Below are 18082 nucleotides of genomic sequence, written 5' to 3' on the forward strand. Positions count from 1 at the left end.
GTAGCTTTTATATAGCATTCCAGTTTCTGAGCTCAAAAGATACCGTTTTCTGGTCAACGAGAAACGTGGAAGGCAGTAAAAGATGTCAAACTTGTTTATTCATGATTTTGTATAAAACGTTGAGGCGAAATCAACAGCATCTTTATTATTGGTCAGGTTTGGGAGTTCTGCGGAATCGAGTTTGAGGTTAGCACATGGACACTGTCAGAAAACGGACGAGTCAAATCTTTCCATACTTGAAATAAACACACTGTAGTTTTTGTTTTTGCCGGAATCTGACGGATCCGGCGCGGGCCGAAAAGCCTCAACGCCGCGAGTCTTCTCCTGAGCGTCTTTTGAGTTCGGCCGAGTCGGCCGAACCGCGTCGCTGTCCCGGCGTAGCCTGCGAAATCCCTCACGGGAGGACTCTCCATTTACATTCCATTATTTAAATGTCCTCCCGAGCAGCGGAATTAATGACTCCGGCCCACCGATGAGCCGGCCCGTCCCGGACGTGGCTTAATTAGAATAATCTATCTCTGCGGGTCAGCGTGCACGAGAAGGTGGGGGTGGGGGAAACGGAGGAATTTTATTAGAAAAGTTCATTATCGAACAAATAGGCCTGGGAATCGCAGCCAGGAGCTTTTTGACAAAGTTCCTGTCGGAACTCCACTCCCGGCCGATCGACGGAGGTGGGATCGGGGCGAAGCCGGTCTGCGTCGTACGGGAGGGGGTTTCTGCCGGGTGATTGATGAACTCGGGTCGCCATGACAAAGGATGATTGCTGTACTACTGCTACTACTAATAAGGTCAGTGCCAAAATCAAGAGCAGGGATCCAGGGACAGTTCTGGAGGCCCTGCGTCTGCGTGACCATAGCATGTCGTTATTGCGACGGCCTACTGTGGCATCGCTACGGCACCAGTCCCACCCCCCCCGAGTGAAGTTTCTATGATGAAGGCTTTTGGATTGCTACACAATGAGTCTGTACAGCTAGCATGATGCATTTTTCCAATATGGAGGGGTTAGGGTGATTTGTGCCATAAGTAGTGCCAAAAACCAATTTGGAAGATATTATTTTATTGTAGTTGTACATTAGAATCTTGCATCACTAAAACGTTTGAAATTCTTAATTTTAGACCAGAAATGTGAAAATAGTGTCTTTTTATCAAATTGATGTTTCCCCTGTAGTATCGACAAGCTCTGATTGGAAAAATAGCAAATTTCAATCAATCAGTTTGCTCTTCATTTTGGGCCAAACATGCGCTCATGTGACTCCTTTGTCTAGCTTTTATATAGCATTATAGTTTCTGAGCTGCGCCGTGAGATCCCATATTTTTTTTCCAGAAAGCTAGATTTCTTAGTCCCCTACGTATTTTAGTAGGGAGCATTTCTATCATGGCCTCGCTTTAAAGTCAGTCACTTGAAGTAAAAACTGGCCCAACTCAGTTACGTCTTGAGGGCAAGGCCAGAGTCCTTTACCAGGCAGGGTCACATGCGCGGGTCGTACAAACACCCCGGAACCAAACACGCTCCAGCCACTCGGGAGGGTTGCAAGTGTCTTTTATTCAAATTCACACATAGTCGATCACATGACCCATGTCACAAGGAGGGAGCGGATTCTGCTAGAACGGGAATGACTCTGCTCCCTTAAAGGGAAAACGCACACACGCCCGCGCTCTCGTACATATCCATACACACCCACGCATCCTCAGTGCAACGATGAGCAATGACTGGACGACTCGAGCTTTGAGAAGAGCAAAGCGGTCTTCGTAGGCCGAGAAACATCATTCGTGCACACACCCCCCCCCCCCCCAAACAACCCCAAAAAATTCACCATTGTTAATATTGAACATTTTATTTACACTGAGCTTCCGGCAGGTTGGCTTCTAAACGGCCTGGAACTTTCAGACGTGGAAAGGTAGTTTTCCCTCTGCGTAACGTGTGCCTTTTTGTTGAGCTTTTATTTTCAGGCAGAAGTCAGAGCTGTCGGATCGCGGAGGTCTGCGTCTAAAGCCTAGGCTTTGAAACACAGCCGGTCGCCGCTTCGGTCCTATAATTTGCACGATACTCGGGCAGTGTTCTTCATGAGGCGTTTGACATCGTGTTCATGTTGACATCGTCAGGTATTATGGCCCCCTACTGGGCTCACATGCTGGACAAAGCGAGTGAACGAAGCGTCTTTGTTTTCACGGAGGGGCCGGCTTAAAACGATGAACTTTACGCGAAGGAACGGTCCGACATTTTCCCCAGAGAATACGCCAATCGGCCTAAACATTAAAAGCGCAATATCAGTTTGAATGTTCTGGCTGATCGGTGCAGGTTTTTGAGGGCGTATTCTACACGTGGCGCGAAACGACCTCTGCCGCGTTTAGAGGCCGACACTGCTTGGACTCGTTTAGCTACGTAAAAGGTCTGTGTGAATTTTTAGTATCCCCCCGAGCCCTAGGTTCTTTAGAAGCGTCGGACTGTGCCTTCGGTCGCGCAAGCTGCGGCCCGCGGTGGGCTTGTTTGAAAATATAAAGCGCTCGGACACTCTAGCTCCAGTTGAACCCCAAATGACCCTCAACGTCATGTAACGCATCCATTGCTCATTAACTCGAAAAACTTTTGACACCAAGGCAAACGTAAAGGCAGTCAAACGTACACGGTTCTGCTGCACAGAGAAGTTATTCATGAGCGAATAAAAATAAATACTCTGTTCTAATAGGAAATAGGCTACTTTCTTTGTTATAAAATGACACACGGTTCTTCGGACTTTCTAGTTGCTTTGCATGGCTATCATGGAGTTAAAGTTTGCGACGGTCACCACCGAGTAAGTATGTTCTTTTAAAGATTATTTACAAAGAACGCACCATCGCAACGAATCTCAAACCTAGTAAAACCGGTCCAAATACGTAAGCGGCTGCGAGTTTCACCCGGTAACCCGTTACTGAAGGGCGGCATACGTTGAGCACCGACATACACTATGTCCCAAAATTTCTGGACACCTTTTTATTTTTACCAAGCAAACGCACACGCGGCTTGTCTGGTTCCCGTACAACAGTGCCATGCGTAACGCCAGGCGCTGGCTATAAAAAGAGTGCCCACCGTTAAGCTTCTTTCCTGGAAAGTAGCGGGATGCGGTCTCGAATGAGCGGGCGTCCCAGTAATTTTGTCCATGTAGGGTAGGCGACGCGTTACCATCATATACGCGCGCTGCAAAAGACTACACCAGCGTGTCTTTTAGAACCCTGTCGATATGCCCACATCTGCTGACGTGTCCAAAAATGGAATGGTCTTTTGCTAACCGCCCCAACACGCGAGCAGTCTCGTAGGATACGCCGCGTTGGTGGCGCAGTCGGTTACCGACAATAAATGTGGCAGATTTGTTTTTCTCCTCTAGATATTGCTTAGCTGGGTAGACGATAAAAAGGTTCATAGGACGTACCACTGAGATACACACGTGGACCAAATTGCTGGTACCCCTCGGTTAATGAAAGAAACCCCCACAATGGTCACAGAAAAACCTGAATCTGACCAAAGTAATAAATAATAGAAAATCAAAGAAAAATTTGTTTTCCTCTTGGCCATTCTTGGGTGTTTTTAGCTGTGTGTTTTGGGGCATTATCCTGTTGTAAGACCTGCGACCGAGACCAAGCTTTCGGACACTGGGCGGCGCATTTCTCTCTAGAATCCCTTGATAGTCTTGAGATTTCATTGGACCCAGCACGGATGCGGCAAAGCAGCCCCGGAACATAACAGAGCCTCCTCCGTGTTTCACGGTAGGGACGGTGTTCTTTTGCTTCATTTTTCCGTCTGTGAACATTGGGCCGAGGCACATCGGCTCTAAGTTCCATCTGGCTCCCAGAAGCTTTTGGGGCTTAGCAACATGTAGTTTGGTAAATTCCAGTCTGGCGCGATCCGACACCGACGTTCCTTGAGCTTGAAGTTCACTTTTAAAGAGATTAAAAGTGTTTTTTTTTCTGGGCTCTTTTGTTCCTATTCGTATTATCCATCACTGATTTGTCATCAATTTTCCTCCTGCGGCCACGTCCAGGGAGGTTGGCTACCGATCTTAAATTTCTGAATAATATGTGCGACTGTGTTCACAGGAACATCACAGCTGCTTGGAGACGGTCTTTTAACCTTTAACAGACTTGTCTATGATTTTCTTTCCTATGCTTCCTCTGGTCCATGTTGAGTGTGGTACACACCTTGATTTAACATGTCCCTTTGGTCACATTATTTTCAGGGGTCCCATCATTTTTGTCCAGGCCTATTTCCTGGGTTTTATTTTTAAAAAGCAAATTCTGTTGAAGCTTGGTTTTCATAGACTTTTTATTTCTTTTAACTTATTTCTGTGACCATTGTAGGTTCTCTACCCCCACCCCCCCCATTAACCGAGGGGTACCAACAATTTTGTCCACATGCGTCAAACTGTAAATAGAGATGTGACATGGAACTCCCCATCCCAGCAAAGCCACAGACAGCGTGGTACTTTGGAACGGCGGTCGGGGAAGTAGCAGCAGAGTATGATAACAATATGTAGGCCAACAGCAACGTGAAATGGAACAAACAGAGTCTTCCGACAAAACTCTTGTATTGTCTTTCTGGTCTGTCCAGATGGAGAAAAAAAAGGGGGGGAGGGTGTAGGGAGGAGAGAGAGAGATGAGGCAGAGAATTCAGGGCAAGCTGATCAAAGCTTGTCTGACATCAATCCAACGGTTTCGTTCTCCAACGACGACAGCACCTTCACTGGACGCATAACTGGTTCTTTAAGCTGCGGGAGAGACAGAGAGAGACATCAGAGCAAAGCTTAGACGCATGAACTTTAAGCAGCAACGGGAACACGGAATTCTCTACGGAATCAAAGTAGGTTTTGGGGGGGGGGGGGTACAGATTACAGGTAAGGTATTTTGAGATTCTTGTCCCTTGAAGTCCGCTTGCACCCAAATTGCAGCCGGTACCCAACGGTATTGTTTTTCAGTATGTTGTACACGCCCGTCATCTCCAAAGTGCATTTAAGTGCAGCTTCAGCATAAAGCGTTTGTTCTGATTTCCTCGAACTGAAACCGGTCCTAAGTGTTTGGGCCGTGTTTGCTTAATTTCAGTATTACAGCGTGTAAGACCGTAATGCATGGCGGAAGCCCCGTAAACCCACTGGTTCATTTGAGTGGAGGGAAGAAAATTCAAATATACATTTCTTGAATTTTTAGACATGCAATTTCCGACTTTATCCACCGTCCACAGACGGTTCAACTTGTTTGGCATAGGGTGTGCCGCTAACGTTAGAGGCAGCTGTCTCTATGATACACCGTCGAGCTGCTATTAGAAATGTTGCCGTGGCCAAGAGAGGCACCTGGGTCAAGTTTTGAAAACAAACATACACATAAGAATATAGTCGCAAGGATTGAGATTTCATTTCCATCACCTTTTACCCTCCACATCCGGGAGGTAGTGTTTTGGTTTTCCTACACAGCTCAAAACGGATGGTGAGATAAGCGTAACAGGCAGCGAATTCAATTCTTTAATGGCTCCATAAATAACCATGCTACACGTGTAGCAAGTTTTTGCTGAATGTCTTGTAGCAATGTTCCCCTCTCCATTATTGGTTGTATTCTTGAAGGCCCACAAGGCTGGCACTTTGGTTTGTTGTGCATTTTATTGCTATTCGCTCTGTAAGACCATTCTCGCAGCCTTACTCTGCATCCTTTGTAACTTTGAGTGGTTGGTTTTTATTATTTTCTTTCTTTCTTTCCTTTGCTGTTTTCAACCATACTGCTGCACAGTAATCTAGTTTAAGGATTGTAGAGCAGATGAAGCCTTTCCAATGCTCTCAATATGGTCCACTACCAATCATGCTAGTTTTTGGTACGTCATTTATGTATAGTGAAAATAACAGGCCTCACAGACTTACCTTCTTACTCTCTGAGAGAATTTTGATCGAAAAGAACTGCTCCGACTAACGGCATGGTTGCAATCTTGATCATTTACCTTAATGCAGTGCACTGCAACCCAAATTTGGCCTCAATCAACTCAACGTTACTCGGTAGGTACACTTGAAAGGAGCCCTTTCGAGTCGAGCTGGGAAAATTGAGCAGGTACACATGCACTTTTGGTCTCAAAATCAGCCTGACCCGCACGCCGATCAGATGACATTTTAGTCGTGGCTTGTACGTTTCATTTTCACGTCCCTAAAACCGCCGTCCGGTCCATTTGTAGGAACGACACGCTCCGCACCGCGAGCCCTTTTGGATTGAGGTCAAGGAAGAGACCGCTCGCCAATTTGGTTATCAAAGGAACCGCTAACCCATAGCTCAATTTTCAGGAGCCAGGAAGGCCATCGTCGTTCTTCCAAAATCGGGAGCGGCATTGTTTAGCGAGTCGCTTGAGTTAACGGCGGAAGCACTTTTAGATGTCCTCTTTCATTTGCTGGGATCCAAAGAACAGGAGGGAGCTTAAAAAAAGACAATTTGCATCGCCGTCTATTCCGTTCCCCGCTTGGAAATGCCAAAACTCCAAAGGGCAGCGCTCGGTCGATAAAAACCGGTTTCTCACCAAGTTATTTGAGGGCAGCGGTCCTCGACCTCTAGCTAAAGAGCATTGGGCTGCGCGACAAGACAACAAAAGTAAGCAAACGTTTGCGTTTCAGAGCGGCCGACTAACGACCCGAAGGCATACTCTAAACAGTCCGGGATTCCTCCTCATCTTTACTAGCGAAAATATCCGAGGGAGGTAAGTGCCGCTAAAGGGGGACGCCGAGGCTATCGACGTTGTTTGTCCAGTAAAAGACAAACAGTACAGTCGCGCTGTAGCTTGGATGACAATGAGACGACATTTTATCGCCACTCGATGCGGATACTTCCAGGGGTCACTTTGCGGGACTAGCGTTTGGATCGCGTTCCAATTAGATATTAGCCCAGCCTGTTTCGGGTTAGATCGGAATAGGTTTGAGCGATTGGATTTGTATCCGATTCTAACTGTTGTCTTACTTTTTTTTGCAGCTATACGAGCGCGTCGGTACCACACGAGTCTACGGTCACTTTCCCTGGGCCTTCGAGGACGGGCACCCCTTTGTTTCCCCACGTCATGAGAATCGAGGCATCACTTTTTTGATTACAAAGCCAATAGTTATTCAAACAGAAAACCGGATCGACAAAAGCTTTACTCTGCCACTTTGCATCTTTTCCTTTCCAGCAATTCCATTTTTTTGAGCTCACTCCCTCGGCAGAGGCCGCAGCAGGACCGTTAGATCCCAGAGAAAGGCGGCAAAAAGTGTCGTCTCCGGGACCGGCCGCATCTTTGACGCTTCCCCTTTCGTAGGGCACCACCGAGTCGGGAATAAAGGCGGAAGCGCAGGGAAAACAAATATCAGGGGTATAACCGTTCACGTGATTAATATAGGATAGACTTTGAGAGGCGGGACAGTCTTGGTCCGGTTTATTTACACTCTGAAAATCAATCCTTGACATTCTAGCGGCGCTCTCGGCCTAAACCGGTTTGTTTTTCCTCCCGGCAGAGGTACGGCGACGGGAGGATCGCCGGTCCCCTTACGCTTTTCTCAAGCGTGTCTGCCGCATCGGTAGCGGTTTCAAGTGACGGTGGTCCGCGCCGTTCATTTGTCTCACTTGAGCATTTACGTCTCCCGAACCGGGGGTTAACGCGGGATCGTGAACTAGGAACACATTTTTCCCCGTGTGACGGCTGGTTCCGTGGCTCTTTTACAGAGTTATTTACAGAAATAACTCTGCTCAAATCAAGTTTGCGTTCCGGTGCCGGCAGAGCGTGAAAGATTTTAATCTGCGGCACCTGCGCGCCCAAACCCATTACCGCCAGCGTGACGCTTATAGGAGCCGACATCTCACAAAGAGCGCCGAAAGCGGAGCCTGCGGCACGTTAGCCGACACGCACGCTCCGGTACCTCTCTTCCCCTTACGGAGCCCGAGAGCCGTGACTTAAACAAACACGCCCGCACCTTTTTTTAGGGAAGGAGGGAAGCTCTCGCCGCAGTCACCGGAGCGTTCCCCAACATTTCGACGCAGGGAGAGCGCTAAACCGGCAGGTCGGGACCGCTCAAAAGTACACGGCCTACCTTGATTTTTCAGTAGCGACGGCTACTAATGCGGTCTGATCTCTGTACTCTAATGTTGAGCGTCTAACGGTTCGATACCGTTCCGATTCAATCTCGGGACAACCCCCTCCTCCCCACTGAGCGGGGCTCGTTCGTACAATTTGAAACGTAAAAGACCACGCGGGCCCTTTTTCGTTACGCATGGGTTGAGGCAAATTTGGGACATGACGCATCTGTGGGTGAAAGAGCCTAAGGTATAACTTCTAAACGCTCGCGTCGTAGGGCGGCACGGGGTCAAAGCTCCGCCCCTGTTTAAGCTAGCACATAAACGAGCCTTTGGGATACTCACTTGTTTTGGTGCTTGGAGCCCTGCAGATGCGCGTGGTACTGCGCCACGGAGTTGAGCGTCACGCTGCACACGTCGCACGTGTAACTGCGCTTCAGACCTGCGGAGAGAGCAGAGACGCACGTGGGTTACGCGGGGTCCGCGCTGTGGTGCATTTTGACGGCAACTTTGGTCACACCAGCGGTTTTGACTATTCTGCCACTCGACCAAAAGAGAGAGCTTTTTTTGGTTCCGGCCCGACACGAAAGATCTTTGCTGTGTTTGCACCTTAGAAACAGAGCTGCCGTCAGAAATGCCGGTAGACGGTCAAAGCGGGCGCGGTCCGTTTGCTTCTCTGTTCCTCCAGTCGCGTGGGCTCCAAGAGCCCGTCTAATTTGAGGTGGCCCCAGACACTGTGTCGACTTTAACCGCAATCCTTCAAATCTTGCATTTTTAACGAGGTCATTAGGAGGAAGCCTCTCTCCGTAAGGGTCACCAGTTTAGGAAATGAATTCAAGTGTCACAGATGTGACGGTAAGTGTGGCTTTGCTGATTTATCTCTTGACCAGGATGTAGTCAAGCTGTGGCTCCTTATTCAAAAGATGACTTTCTTTCTCCAGGTCATGCAAGCCTCAACAACCAACCACATTTCTTTTTGGTTCCTCAAAAGGTTCAACTATGCCCACGTCTGATTTCTTGTCTGCATGTGAATAAACTGCTTGTCAAAAGATCCTGCCTTCTTGTGTCCATTCACACATACTTCAATAATCCTGCCCAAATGGGAGTGCCATCTAGAGGAGCAACTAAACTTACACACCAGCTCCTACATAATTGACCAGGCTCAAAACACTTAATACCTGCTTCTTTGCCCCCTCTCACTAGATTAGTCCACTTAATTCTTGTGGCTCTGGCATTCCAACCTTATACCCTGTATAGACACAAAGGAAGGACAATTAATTGATTGACCATCTTCATTGCAAAACACATGTACATGGATACACCCATACCTGAAATTGAAAGAATAGCCATCAAAAACATGACACCTGCCTAAATACTACTCAGGACAAACTAGCTTGCTTACTTCCTTTTCTTTTCTTTGTTGTGAAAGAGTATTGGCCCAAAGCAACTTCACTAATACACAAACCACCTGTTGACCCAAAACCACAATAACTACAGACTGACTAGTGTCCAAAAAGCAATAGCACCTGCCCACCAAAGCATCCCAAGAAGATCTAGGACCAACAGGACAACTGAACTAGTAGTGCTTGAGACATGTCTAAATGCCTCTGATAGCAAAAGAACACAGGCCTGCTGGTGTCAGTGGCCATCTAACATGATGCATTTACTGTTGAAAAGTAACCATACCATTAATTACCTTGTAGGTTATTAACACCAACACAATGTGGATCAGAATCTACTGACAACTTAATGATTACAACCACTGCATGTGATCCCTAATATTCCACCATGAACCTCACTCAACAACAGAAAGAGCTACTCTGTGATCATAGAAGAGAATGAAGGAAAGATCATACATTCAGTAACCATACAATTGCTACAAAATCTGAACACCTAATCAAATGACCAGTGATTGATTGCATTACATTGTTCTTTCCTACCTCTGTATATATACACACTTCACCATTTACATGACATTCAACTTGAATCAAATGTCCAAATACTGTTGGAAAATATTCATTCATGTCTTGGCCAGTATCTCCCCTACACCAATGGTCCACAAATACAATGCAACCATGGAAGTATTCATCCAAGTACTCTCCTCTGAAGAGGTGGGGCACCTCATTCAACCACTTTGGTGCCAGGACAGGCAAAAAAAAGCCTGGCTGATTGATTGATTGTCTTCCACAGATTTTAAGGGATTGCAGATCAGCTTTTGACCATTGCCATCAGATACAGAGGGGCTGGTCCATTCTTGGCTTTGTAGGCCAGCACCAGCTACAGAAAGCCAAAGGACTGACATGGCTGAATTTCAGGACATTGAAGACGACCCATGCCGTTGCAGTAGTCAAGTCTGGAAGTGACGAGAGACTGAACAAGCACCTGGGCAGCCTCTCTAGAGAGGAAGGGTCAAAATCTGCAGGACAGAGTTACATTGGCAACATGACTTGAGAACAATAACAGATCAGCCATCACTACACCAAAACTTCAGGCTTCTGGAGAAGGAGTAACAGGAAGATCATTTTTGGATCCAGCAGCTCCATCTTGCTAGGGTTCAGTTTGAGGTAGTGAGCCACCATCCAAGAAGAGACATCAGCAAGGCATGCTGAGATGCAGGAACCTGTGTGTCAGAGAGTGGGAAAGAGAGCATGAGTTGAGTGTCATCAGCTTAACAGAGGTAAAAGAATCCATGGGAAGAAATCACTTTACCAAGAGAGCTAGTGTAGAGCGAGAAAAGAAGAGGACCAAGAACTGAGCCTTGTGGAACACCAGTGGAGAAACTACAAGGAGCAGACGTGTCGCCCAGCAAGGATAGACAGAAGGATCTTGTGATCCACTGTGTCAAAAGCTGCAGAGAGGTCAAGAAGGATCAGAACCGAGGACAGTCTGGCAGCTTTGAAGCCAGACTGGTTAGGGTCCTGGAGATTGTTCAGAGTGAGAAAGAGAGAAGAGAGATAGGTCTGTAGTTGCCAATGTCCAGAGTTGGTTTCTTTAGGATGGGCACAACTCTGGCAGACTTGAAGGCGGATGGTACCTGACCTGACGACAAAGAGCCGTTTATGATCAAGGAGGAGATGAAGGGAAGGAGGTTTAGAGCAATTGTTTGGAACAGAGGGGATGGAACAGGGTCTAGTGGACAGGTGGTAGGATTGCCTGATCATATGAAATGTTATAGGACAAGTGTCAACATCAAGGGGACCAAGAGTTGGGGCACACAATTTCACATCAAATAGATATAGATATTTTCGTTTTAAAAACAAATCAATTGTTCAGAAGCCTGAGAGCCTGAGAACAGGGATTTGCATTTGCCCAGACAGGGACACTAAACAACATATGCAACACAGCTCAGTGAGTCTCCTTTGCCAGACAAAGCACTTCCTTTATTGCGGCACCTACAACACCGGTTCTCCCCCCCACTCTCCTAATGCCATTACACCATGACCTGGAGTCTTCTCAGGGCCTCCAGGTACCAGTTACTAAAAGATAGAGAGCAAGAGTCACCGCTAGCATTCCCCCCCCCCCCCGTGTTAGCACCCTCACAGCGGGTCAGATGGGTGACGTCTCGGCAGCATAGCCGAAAAGCCAAAGCTAGTCCTCCAGAACGCCGCGTTTCCCCCACGATTCATGGGTCGAACAGGGATTGGCATTTGCCCAGACAGGGACACTAAACAACATGTGCAACACAGCTCAGTGAGGCACTCCTCAGAAGCTTCTAGAAACTGACCTAAAAGGGTGGAACACCATTGTTCTAAACAGGCATCATCCCCAACATTGTTCATAAAATACACAGCGGTGGACAAGATCTTCCACAGAAACTTAAAAAAGACCACTGCCCAACCAATGACCAAAAGAAAACACGGTGTCAACCAAAATATTGGCTAAACCATATAAGGCCTTCAAACTTTAACCTCAATGCAAAAACCCACCAAGGGAAATCCAAACAAATGTAGTAAATTCTTTGTCCGCCACATTTCGAGGTCGGAAGAACGATAAAGTGGACCATCGATCCTACGATAAGAATGGTGCACCTGGAAAAAGGAAGACCCAAGGGCATATGACTCAACAACTACAATCTGTCAGCAAATTCAACAGCGCTATATTTGGACTAAACCTATTGTGTTTTGGCATTAGGGTACAATCAGCAATAACATCACCGGGTGAGAACTGAGCCTTGTTGTTAATTAAACCCAGGGAAGGACTGTAGCATGGTGTAAAACACCTGCACACGGTCTCCTTTATTAAGGCACCTACAACACCGGTCTAACGGGGGCCCTCCGGTCCTCCCCACTCTCCATTACCATTACACCATTACACCTGGAGTCTTCTCAGGGTCTCCAGGTACCGGTTACTAAAGGATACAGAGCAAGAGTCGCCGCTAGCAGCCCCGGATGCCTTAACTGTTCAAAGTACTCTGGTCATAGAATCGCTAATCAAAATGCATTCACACCAAGTCATATCTCTAGGCCTCCGTGGCCCTACTTTGAATTCTTGCAAGAAATTCATGAGTTTGCAGCAACAAAGTTAGAATAGTAAAGGACTTTCACTTCATTGTGAAAAAACAGACAGTCCATTAACAAAATCATTAACCAGTATCATACCCTAGAGTTTAGTCCTGACCCTGGGTGTTAGCGCTGATGAACTAAATATTCTGCCTCAAAGCTCGGTAAGATCAGACCATTACCTAATCTCCTATGAGCTACATCTGAGGCAAAATGTTTATTTGCCCCCCCCCCCCCCCCCGACACCGTCCAAAGCACGCAATAACCCCAATGACCCTGTACGGTTCACTGAACATCTCCCCACACCTTAGCTCACGCTCCGTCAAACCAAACAGAGCTAAATAGATTAACGGACGGTCCTCGTCCCCAGATTCCAACTTCTTTAGCCAGCAATGGTTTTATGGACTGTTTTAATAATAAAATAGAAAGCATTAGACAACAAACCCAACCCTGCTTATTAAATCAAACATGGCCGGCCGTTTTCCAACATAACTCGGTAGCAGAACAAAGACCGGAAGCACCACAAATTCTTCCCTAATTAACAGACCCATCTCCAACTTTTACACGTAGACACCCCTAGTGAACATTACAAACCATCTCCTTCCTGCTTCTCGTCAAGACGCTATAAACCTTTATCTAACCAAGCACCGTCGGTTACGTAAAGGTAAAAGATTGATCTTCAAATGACACAAAACCAAGATATAAGAGTTCCGCAAGGCTCCGTTTTAGGACCGCTGTTATTGACGTTGTACATGGAACCGCTGGGCTCAGTTATAAGCAGACACAATCATTTCCGCCGTTATACGGAGCTCTATACATCAGCCAAACCTGACGATAAATCTAAAATGAAAAAAAAAAACACAATTGGAGGACTGTGTTCAAGATATAAAACCTCCTTCGAGATTCTGCTTTAGGTCCAAAACACCCATCAGACTGGATGTTAGACTTGTTAAGATGCAGAATAGCTAGTACACACTTATAATGCACTTTTGTCAGGGTGTTCTAGCAGGAACCTCAATAAGCCTCAACTATCAGCCCAGTTCTATCAGCACTTCATCGGCTCCCGGTGAAATATTGACCACAAAATACATATATTAACATACAAAGCCCTACACGGCCTCGCTCCAGAGTACCTGCGAGATCTTTTTTACATATTATGAACCATCAAGGACACTAATGTTTGGGACTCAGACACAGTCTCAATCTTTAAATCTACACTCTGTTATTGATTGATTGTTTTTCTGTCTTTCACTAACTACAGATTGTGTAAAAACTGTACTGATTTTCTAGACGCCAGCGCCAACTTCTTTTTCCTTCATTTCAAATCTAGACAGAGACTCCACTACGGCCAAGACCAAAGAGCTGTCGAAGGACAACAGAAACAACACTGTAGACCTGCACCAGGCTGGGAAGACTGAATCTGCAATAGGCAAGCAGCTTGCTGTGAAGAAATCTACTGTGGGAGCAATAATCAGAAAATGGGAGACCTACAAGACCACTGCTAATCTAGCGAATGACCTGCAGAAAGCTGGGACCAACGTCACAAAGGCTACAGTCAGTAACGCGTTACGCCGCCAGGGACTCAGATCTTGCAGTGCCAGACGTGTTCCCCTGCTTAAGCCGGCACATATCCGGGCACGTCTGAAGTTTGCTAGAGAGCATTTGGATGTTCCGGAAGAGCAATGGGAGAATGTCTTACGGTCAGATGAAACCAAAGTAGAACACTCGTTGTGTTTGGAGGAGAGCGAATGCCGAGTTGCATGGGGGTGGCAACGTCATGCTTTGGGGCCGTTTCTCCGCAAAGGGACTAGGACGACCGGTCCGTGTACATGAAAGAACGAACGGGGCCGTGTATTGTGAGATTTTGAGCGCAAACCTCCTTCCATCAGCGAGGGCATCGAAGACGAAACGTGGCTGGGTCTTTCAGCATGACGGTGATCCCAAGCACGCTGCCAGGGCAACAAAGGAGTGGCTTCGTAAGAAGCGTTTCAAGGTCCTGGAGCGGCCTAGCCAGTCTCCAGATCTCGACCCCACAGAAAACCTTTGGAGGGAGTTGAAAGTCCGTGTTGCCCGCCGACAGCCCCAAAACATCACTGCTCTAGAGGAGATCTGCACGGAGGAATGGGCCGACACACCAGCAACGGCGTGTGCCAACCTTGTGAAGACTTACAGAAAACGTTTGACTTCTATCGTTGCCAACAAAGGATATGTAACAAAATATTGAGATGAACTTTTGTTATTGACCAAATACTTATTTTCCACCATTCTTTGCAAATAAATTCTGTAAAAATCAGACAGTGTGATTTGCTGATTATTTTTCTTTTCTCATTTTGTCTCTCATGGTCGATAGGTGGAGACTAGGGGGGTTGTGTAGAATTAACAACAGTTTGGAATTAGAGTTAATTTCATTTGACTGAACGATTACCTTGATTTAATTGAACAATTCAGGTCGTTGAGTCGCAGTTCATACATAATCTCGAAAATAGTCCTGTATCAGTCTCTCGTCAATAAAACCGACGCGTCGATGTTCGAGATGAGATGTCGAACGACCGTCATTAAATCAAACGTAACGTCCGAATCCGTTCAACGAAACGAAGCGTTTCAAATTCGTTTAACGGGCCGCGCTCTTGAACGCTATTCGTGCTTGTGAATTTCCAGAGAACTCCAAGATACCATTTCTGCAGTTCGCTCCCCACCCCGCCCTGCAAATAAAAAAAGCTTCAAGAAAGTGTCAGGAATCCAAGAAATTCCGTCACCCAGAAGGAATTTTAAGTGAGTCAAAACTCCGTCGCTACCGTCTCTACTCTTCCAGAGTGCCGAGTGACCCGAGTGAAGGAAAAGCTTTCCTCTTTTTCTTGGGTCTCATGATTTGGCAGCGTCCAGCAGGATACCTCGTCCGCATCGAGACCGCCCGTGTTCGTGGAACGCGTCGTACGTCCAGCCGTCAAGGTGCCGTACGATACGTGTTACATTTACTTTTTCAAAGAAGAGGTAATTGCTCATATCCGTCAAGATGAAACGGTTACAACGGTCACGAAGGCCGGCGCCACACTGCCACAACTGATGTTTCGAGCCAGTACGAACTCGTAAAAGAGCGGCCTTTGGATCCAGGATACTGGACTTTAAAGACATTGTGGAGGTTCTCGGGTCCCCAGTCCTGTAGTTGCATTGCAGACGATTCGATTCGAGGCAAAACGTAGCTTCTTCGGTTTGAAGACCGAATTGCTGAACTGTCACGACTCGCTCGATGCAAGCGGAATAAAACCGGCCTCATGCGTTTCTAAAATATCTTCTGTGCCACTGGATGCATTACACATCGAGGAATGTGCCATACTTCGGAAAACACCCGAGCCAGACCTGCGCACAGTTGTCCTATTGCGTATCTTCTCACAGAACCGAATATGCAGTTGGAATGGTTTTGGCAAGCCTACGGCGCTGAGCTCATTCCGAAAAAGAACCGACACGAGCTGTCTCAAGGATGGCGGTCTCTTCAATGCACCACATATTAGAACAGATATTCTGGAGCAACCGGCGGAAACAATCTACCGGGCGACTGCGGCCGGCAGACGCGGTTAAAACAGGAGATGGGAAACTGCCTAAACGGAGCTCGGAAACATTGGTCGTCCAGAGCTCACTGTAATTCAGACGATTCAGCTCGGGTAAAAACACGATTCAAGGTTAACCGCCTTCCTCCGTACCAGGCGGACGAGAGAATCTAGAAAAACAGTGAGGATTTGAATTGATCAAAGATCAAAGATCAATTCAAAGATTAGTTAGACTGGAGATGTTGGCCTAACTACTTTGCATCTGGAGTCACAACTCACGTTACTCCTTGACCGGTAAACACCAAAACTGCTCTCCATCTTTGCTGCCAAAGGAGGAGCAGCAGGACGCCGGAAGCGACGATGAATTGTCTGCACGAGGTATTTCAACACTACGCTTTAAAATAAGTGTTGCATTCAGGGGTATTCAGGGTAGCGGCTCTTTTTTTCTTTTTAAACATCTGAATGCCCACACCAAGGTAGAGCCCATGTTTGTGACGTTTGGTTAATTTGGGTTCCCCGCAGCAGTTTAGTGAACGCACTAGAGAACATGGCCGTGTCCTGTTGTCGCCCCCCCCCCCCCACCACGTAGGCTCCGTCTCCCTTTGCTCAACATTGATTGAAACACTGGGTCCTTTTCTGTTCGTTAACGGGTGACGATAGTCCACCTCTACTTCAGAGCCGCGGTTCTGTCGATCCGGACCAAGGCCGCCTCTTTTTGGAACGGACGCGCGCGGGGCTGAATGTCCAACAGTCGTGAGCATGTTAGACAAAATTCGGATAGTTCTCATCCGTTATACGTGCACATGATGAACATCTTCATCGTGAAGACAGAGATTACAGACATCGTTGCCATTGTTGGCATCCCTCATCTCAGGCCTCAGACTTTGCCGAACCACTGAGATGCACTTTCTGAACCTCGATGGTCTGAAACTTTCTCAAAGGTCGTTAAAATCTTAACCCTCGTTGTCCTGTTCGGGGAAAACAAGTAGCCTCGAGAGATTATGTGGAATCGGGTTTGAGTTTTGTTTTGGATACTTTTATCCGGCAAGTACTCCGTCAACTTCTACGCCAACCGTTAATGGAAGGATTATTGTAAATGCTTCATGCCAGACCTTCAAATCTGTGCACTTGATTCGGGTGACCAAACTGCATATAATCTTTTTGTAATCGATACGTTTGAGGCAGTACATTGAAACAGATTTGAGGATTGTACAGGGTGGGCCATTTATATGGATCCACCTAAATAAAATGGGAATGGTTGGTGATATTAGTATATGGGAGGGGAAAAACTTTTCAAGATGGGTGGTGACCATGGTGGCCATTTTAAAGTCGGCCAATTTGGATCCAACTTTAGTTTTCTTTTCAATGGGAAGAGGGTCATGTGACGCATCAAACTTATTGAGAATTTCACGTAACTTTATTCTTTCATGAGTTATTTACAAGCTTCTCTTTGTTTACAGCCATTGACACGTCGCAGAGGTCAACACGTGAGGAGCGGATAGAAATTGTGTCGATGTCTGGTGAACGCAGTACGATTGCAGCAGGCCCCATACGAGACCACCCATCTCCCATGCTACAGTTAGCAAACTGCTTGCCAAGTTTGGTGAAACTGGTTCAGTGTTGGATTTGCCAAAATGTGGAAAACTGTCGCTAATGAAGAAACATCAGTGGCCGTCCTAGCGTTGCACTCGCCGCATGTCACTGGAGATCAGTCAAACATCCCTTCGGCGGATATTGGCTACTCACAAATTTACCAACCCCCCCCCCCCCCCCCCCAACTCAAAAAATTTAGTGATTGTTTATTCAAGTATATTAAAAGTGGCTTAGATAGGTTGCATTTACATAATAGAACAGTAACAGTGTGTAGATTTAGGATGGTGATATTCTTTTGTCGTTTAATACCCCATTATTGCACAACCTCGCTTACGGTCCTGGCCCAGGGAAGGCGATCTGAAGCTCATTAGCTGGAACTGCAGGGGCCTTAATTCCCCAGTCAAATGCGCT

At 46.8% G+C, this 18082-nt stretch overlaps 1 protein-coding gene across 2 annotated transcripts in view; it reads right to left on the reverse strand.

Annotated features, from left to right (window-relative positions):
* Positions 1-1161: 1161 nt before the first annotated feature.
* Positions 1162-18082, reverse strand: part of zmat4a (zinc finger, matrin-type 4a) — a 97335-nt gene continuing 80414 nt past the window's right edge. For both annotated transcript variants that reach the window (XM_072665175.1, XM_072665174.1), the window contains 2 exons: positions 8380-8476; positions 1162-4739 (listed from right to left, as the gene is read on the reverse strand). In XM_072665175.1, the coding sequence (XP_072521276.1) occupies positions 4712-4739; positions 8380-8476 (125 nt within the window). In that variant the 3' untranslated portion in view covers positions 1162-4711. The remainder of the gene's footprint in view (positions 4740-8379; positions 8477-18082) is intronic.

Source organism: Salminus brasiliensis, chromosome 20 (assembly GCF_030463535.1).
Source record: "Salminus brasiliensis chromosome 20, fSalBra1.hap2, whole genome shotgun sequence".
Lineage (NCBI taxonomy): Eukaryota > Metazoa > Chordata > Actinopteri > Characiformes > Bryconidae > Salminus > Salminus brasiliensis.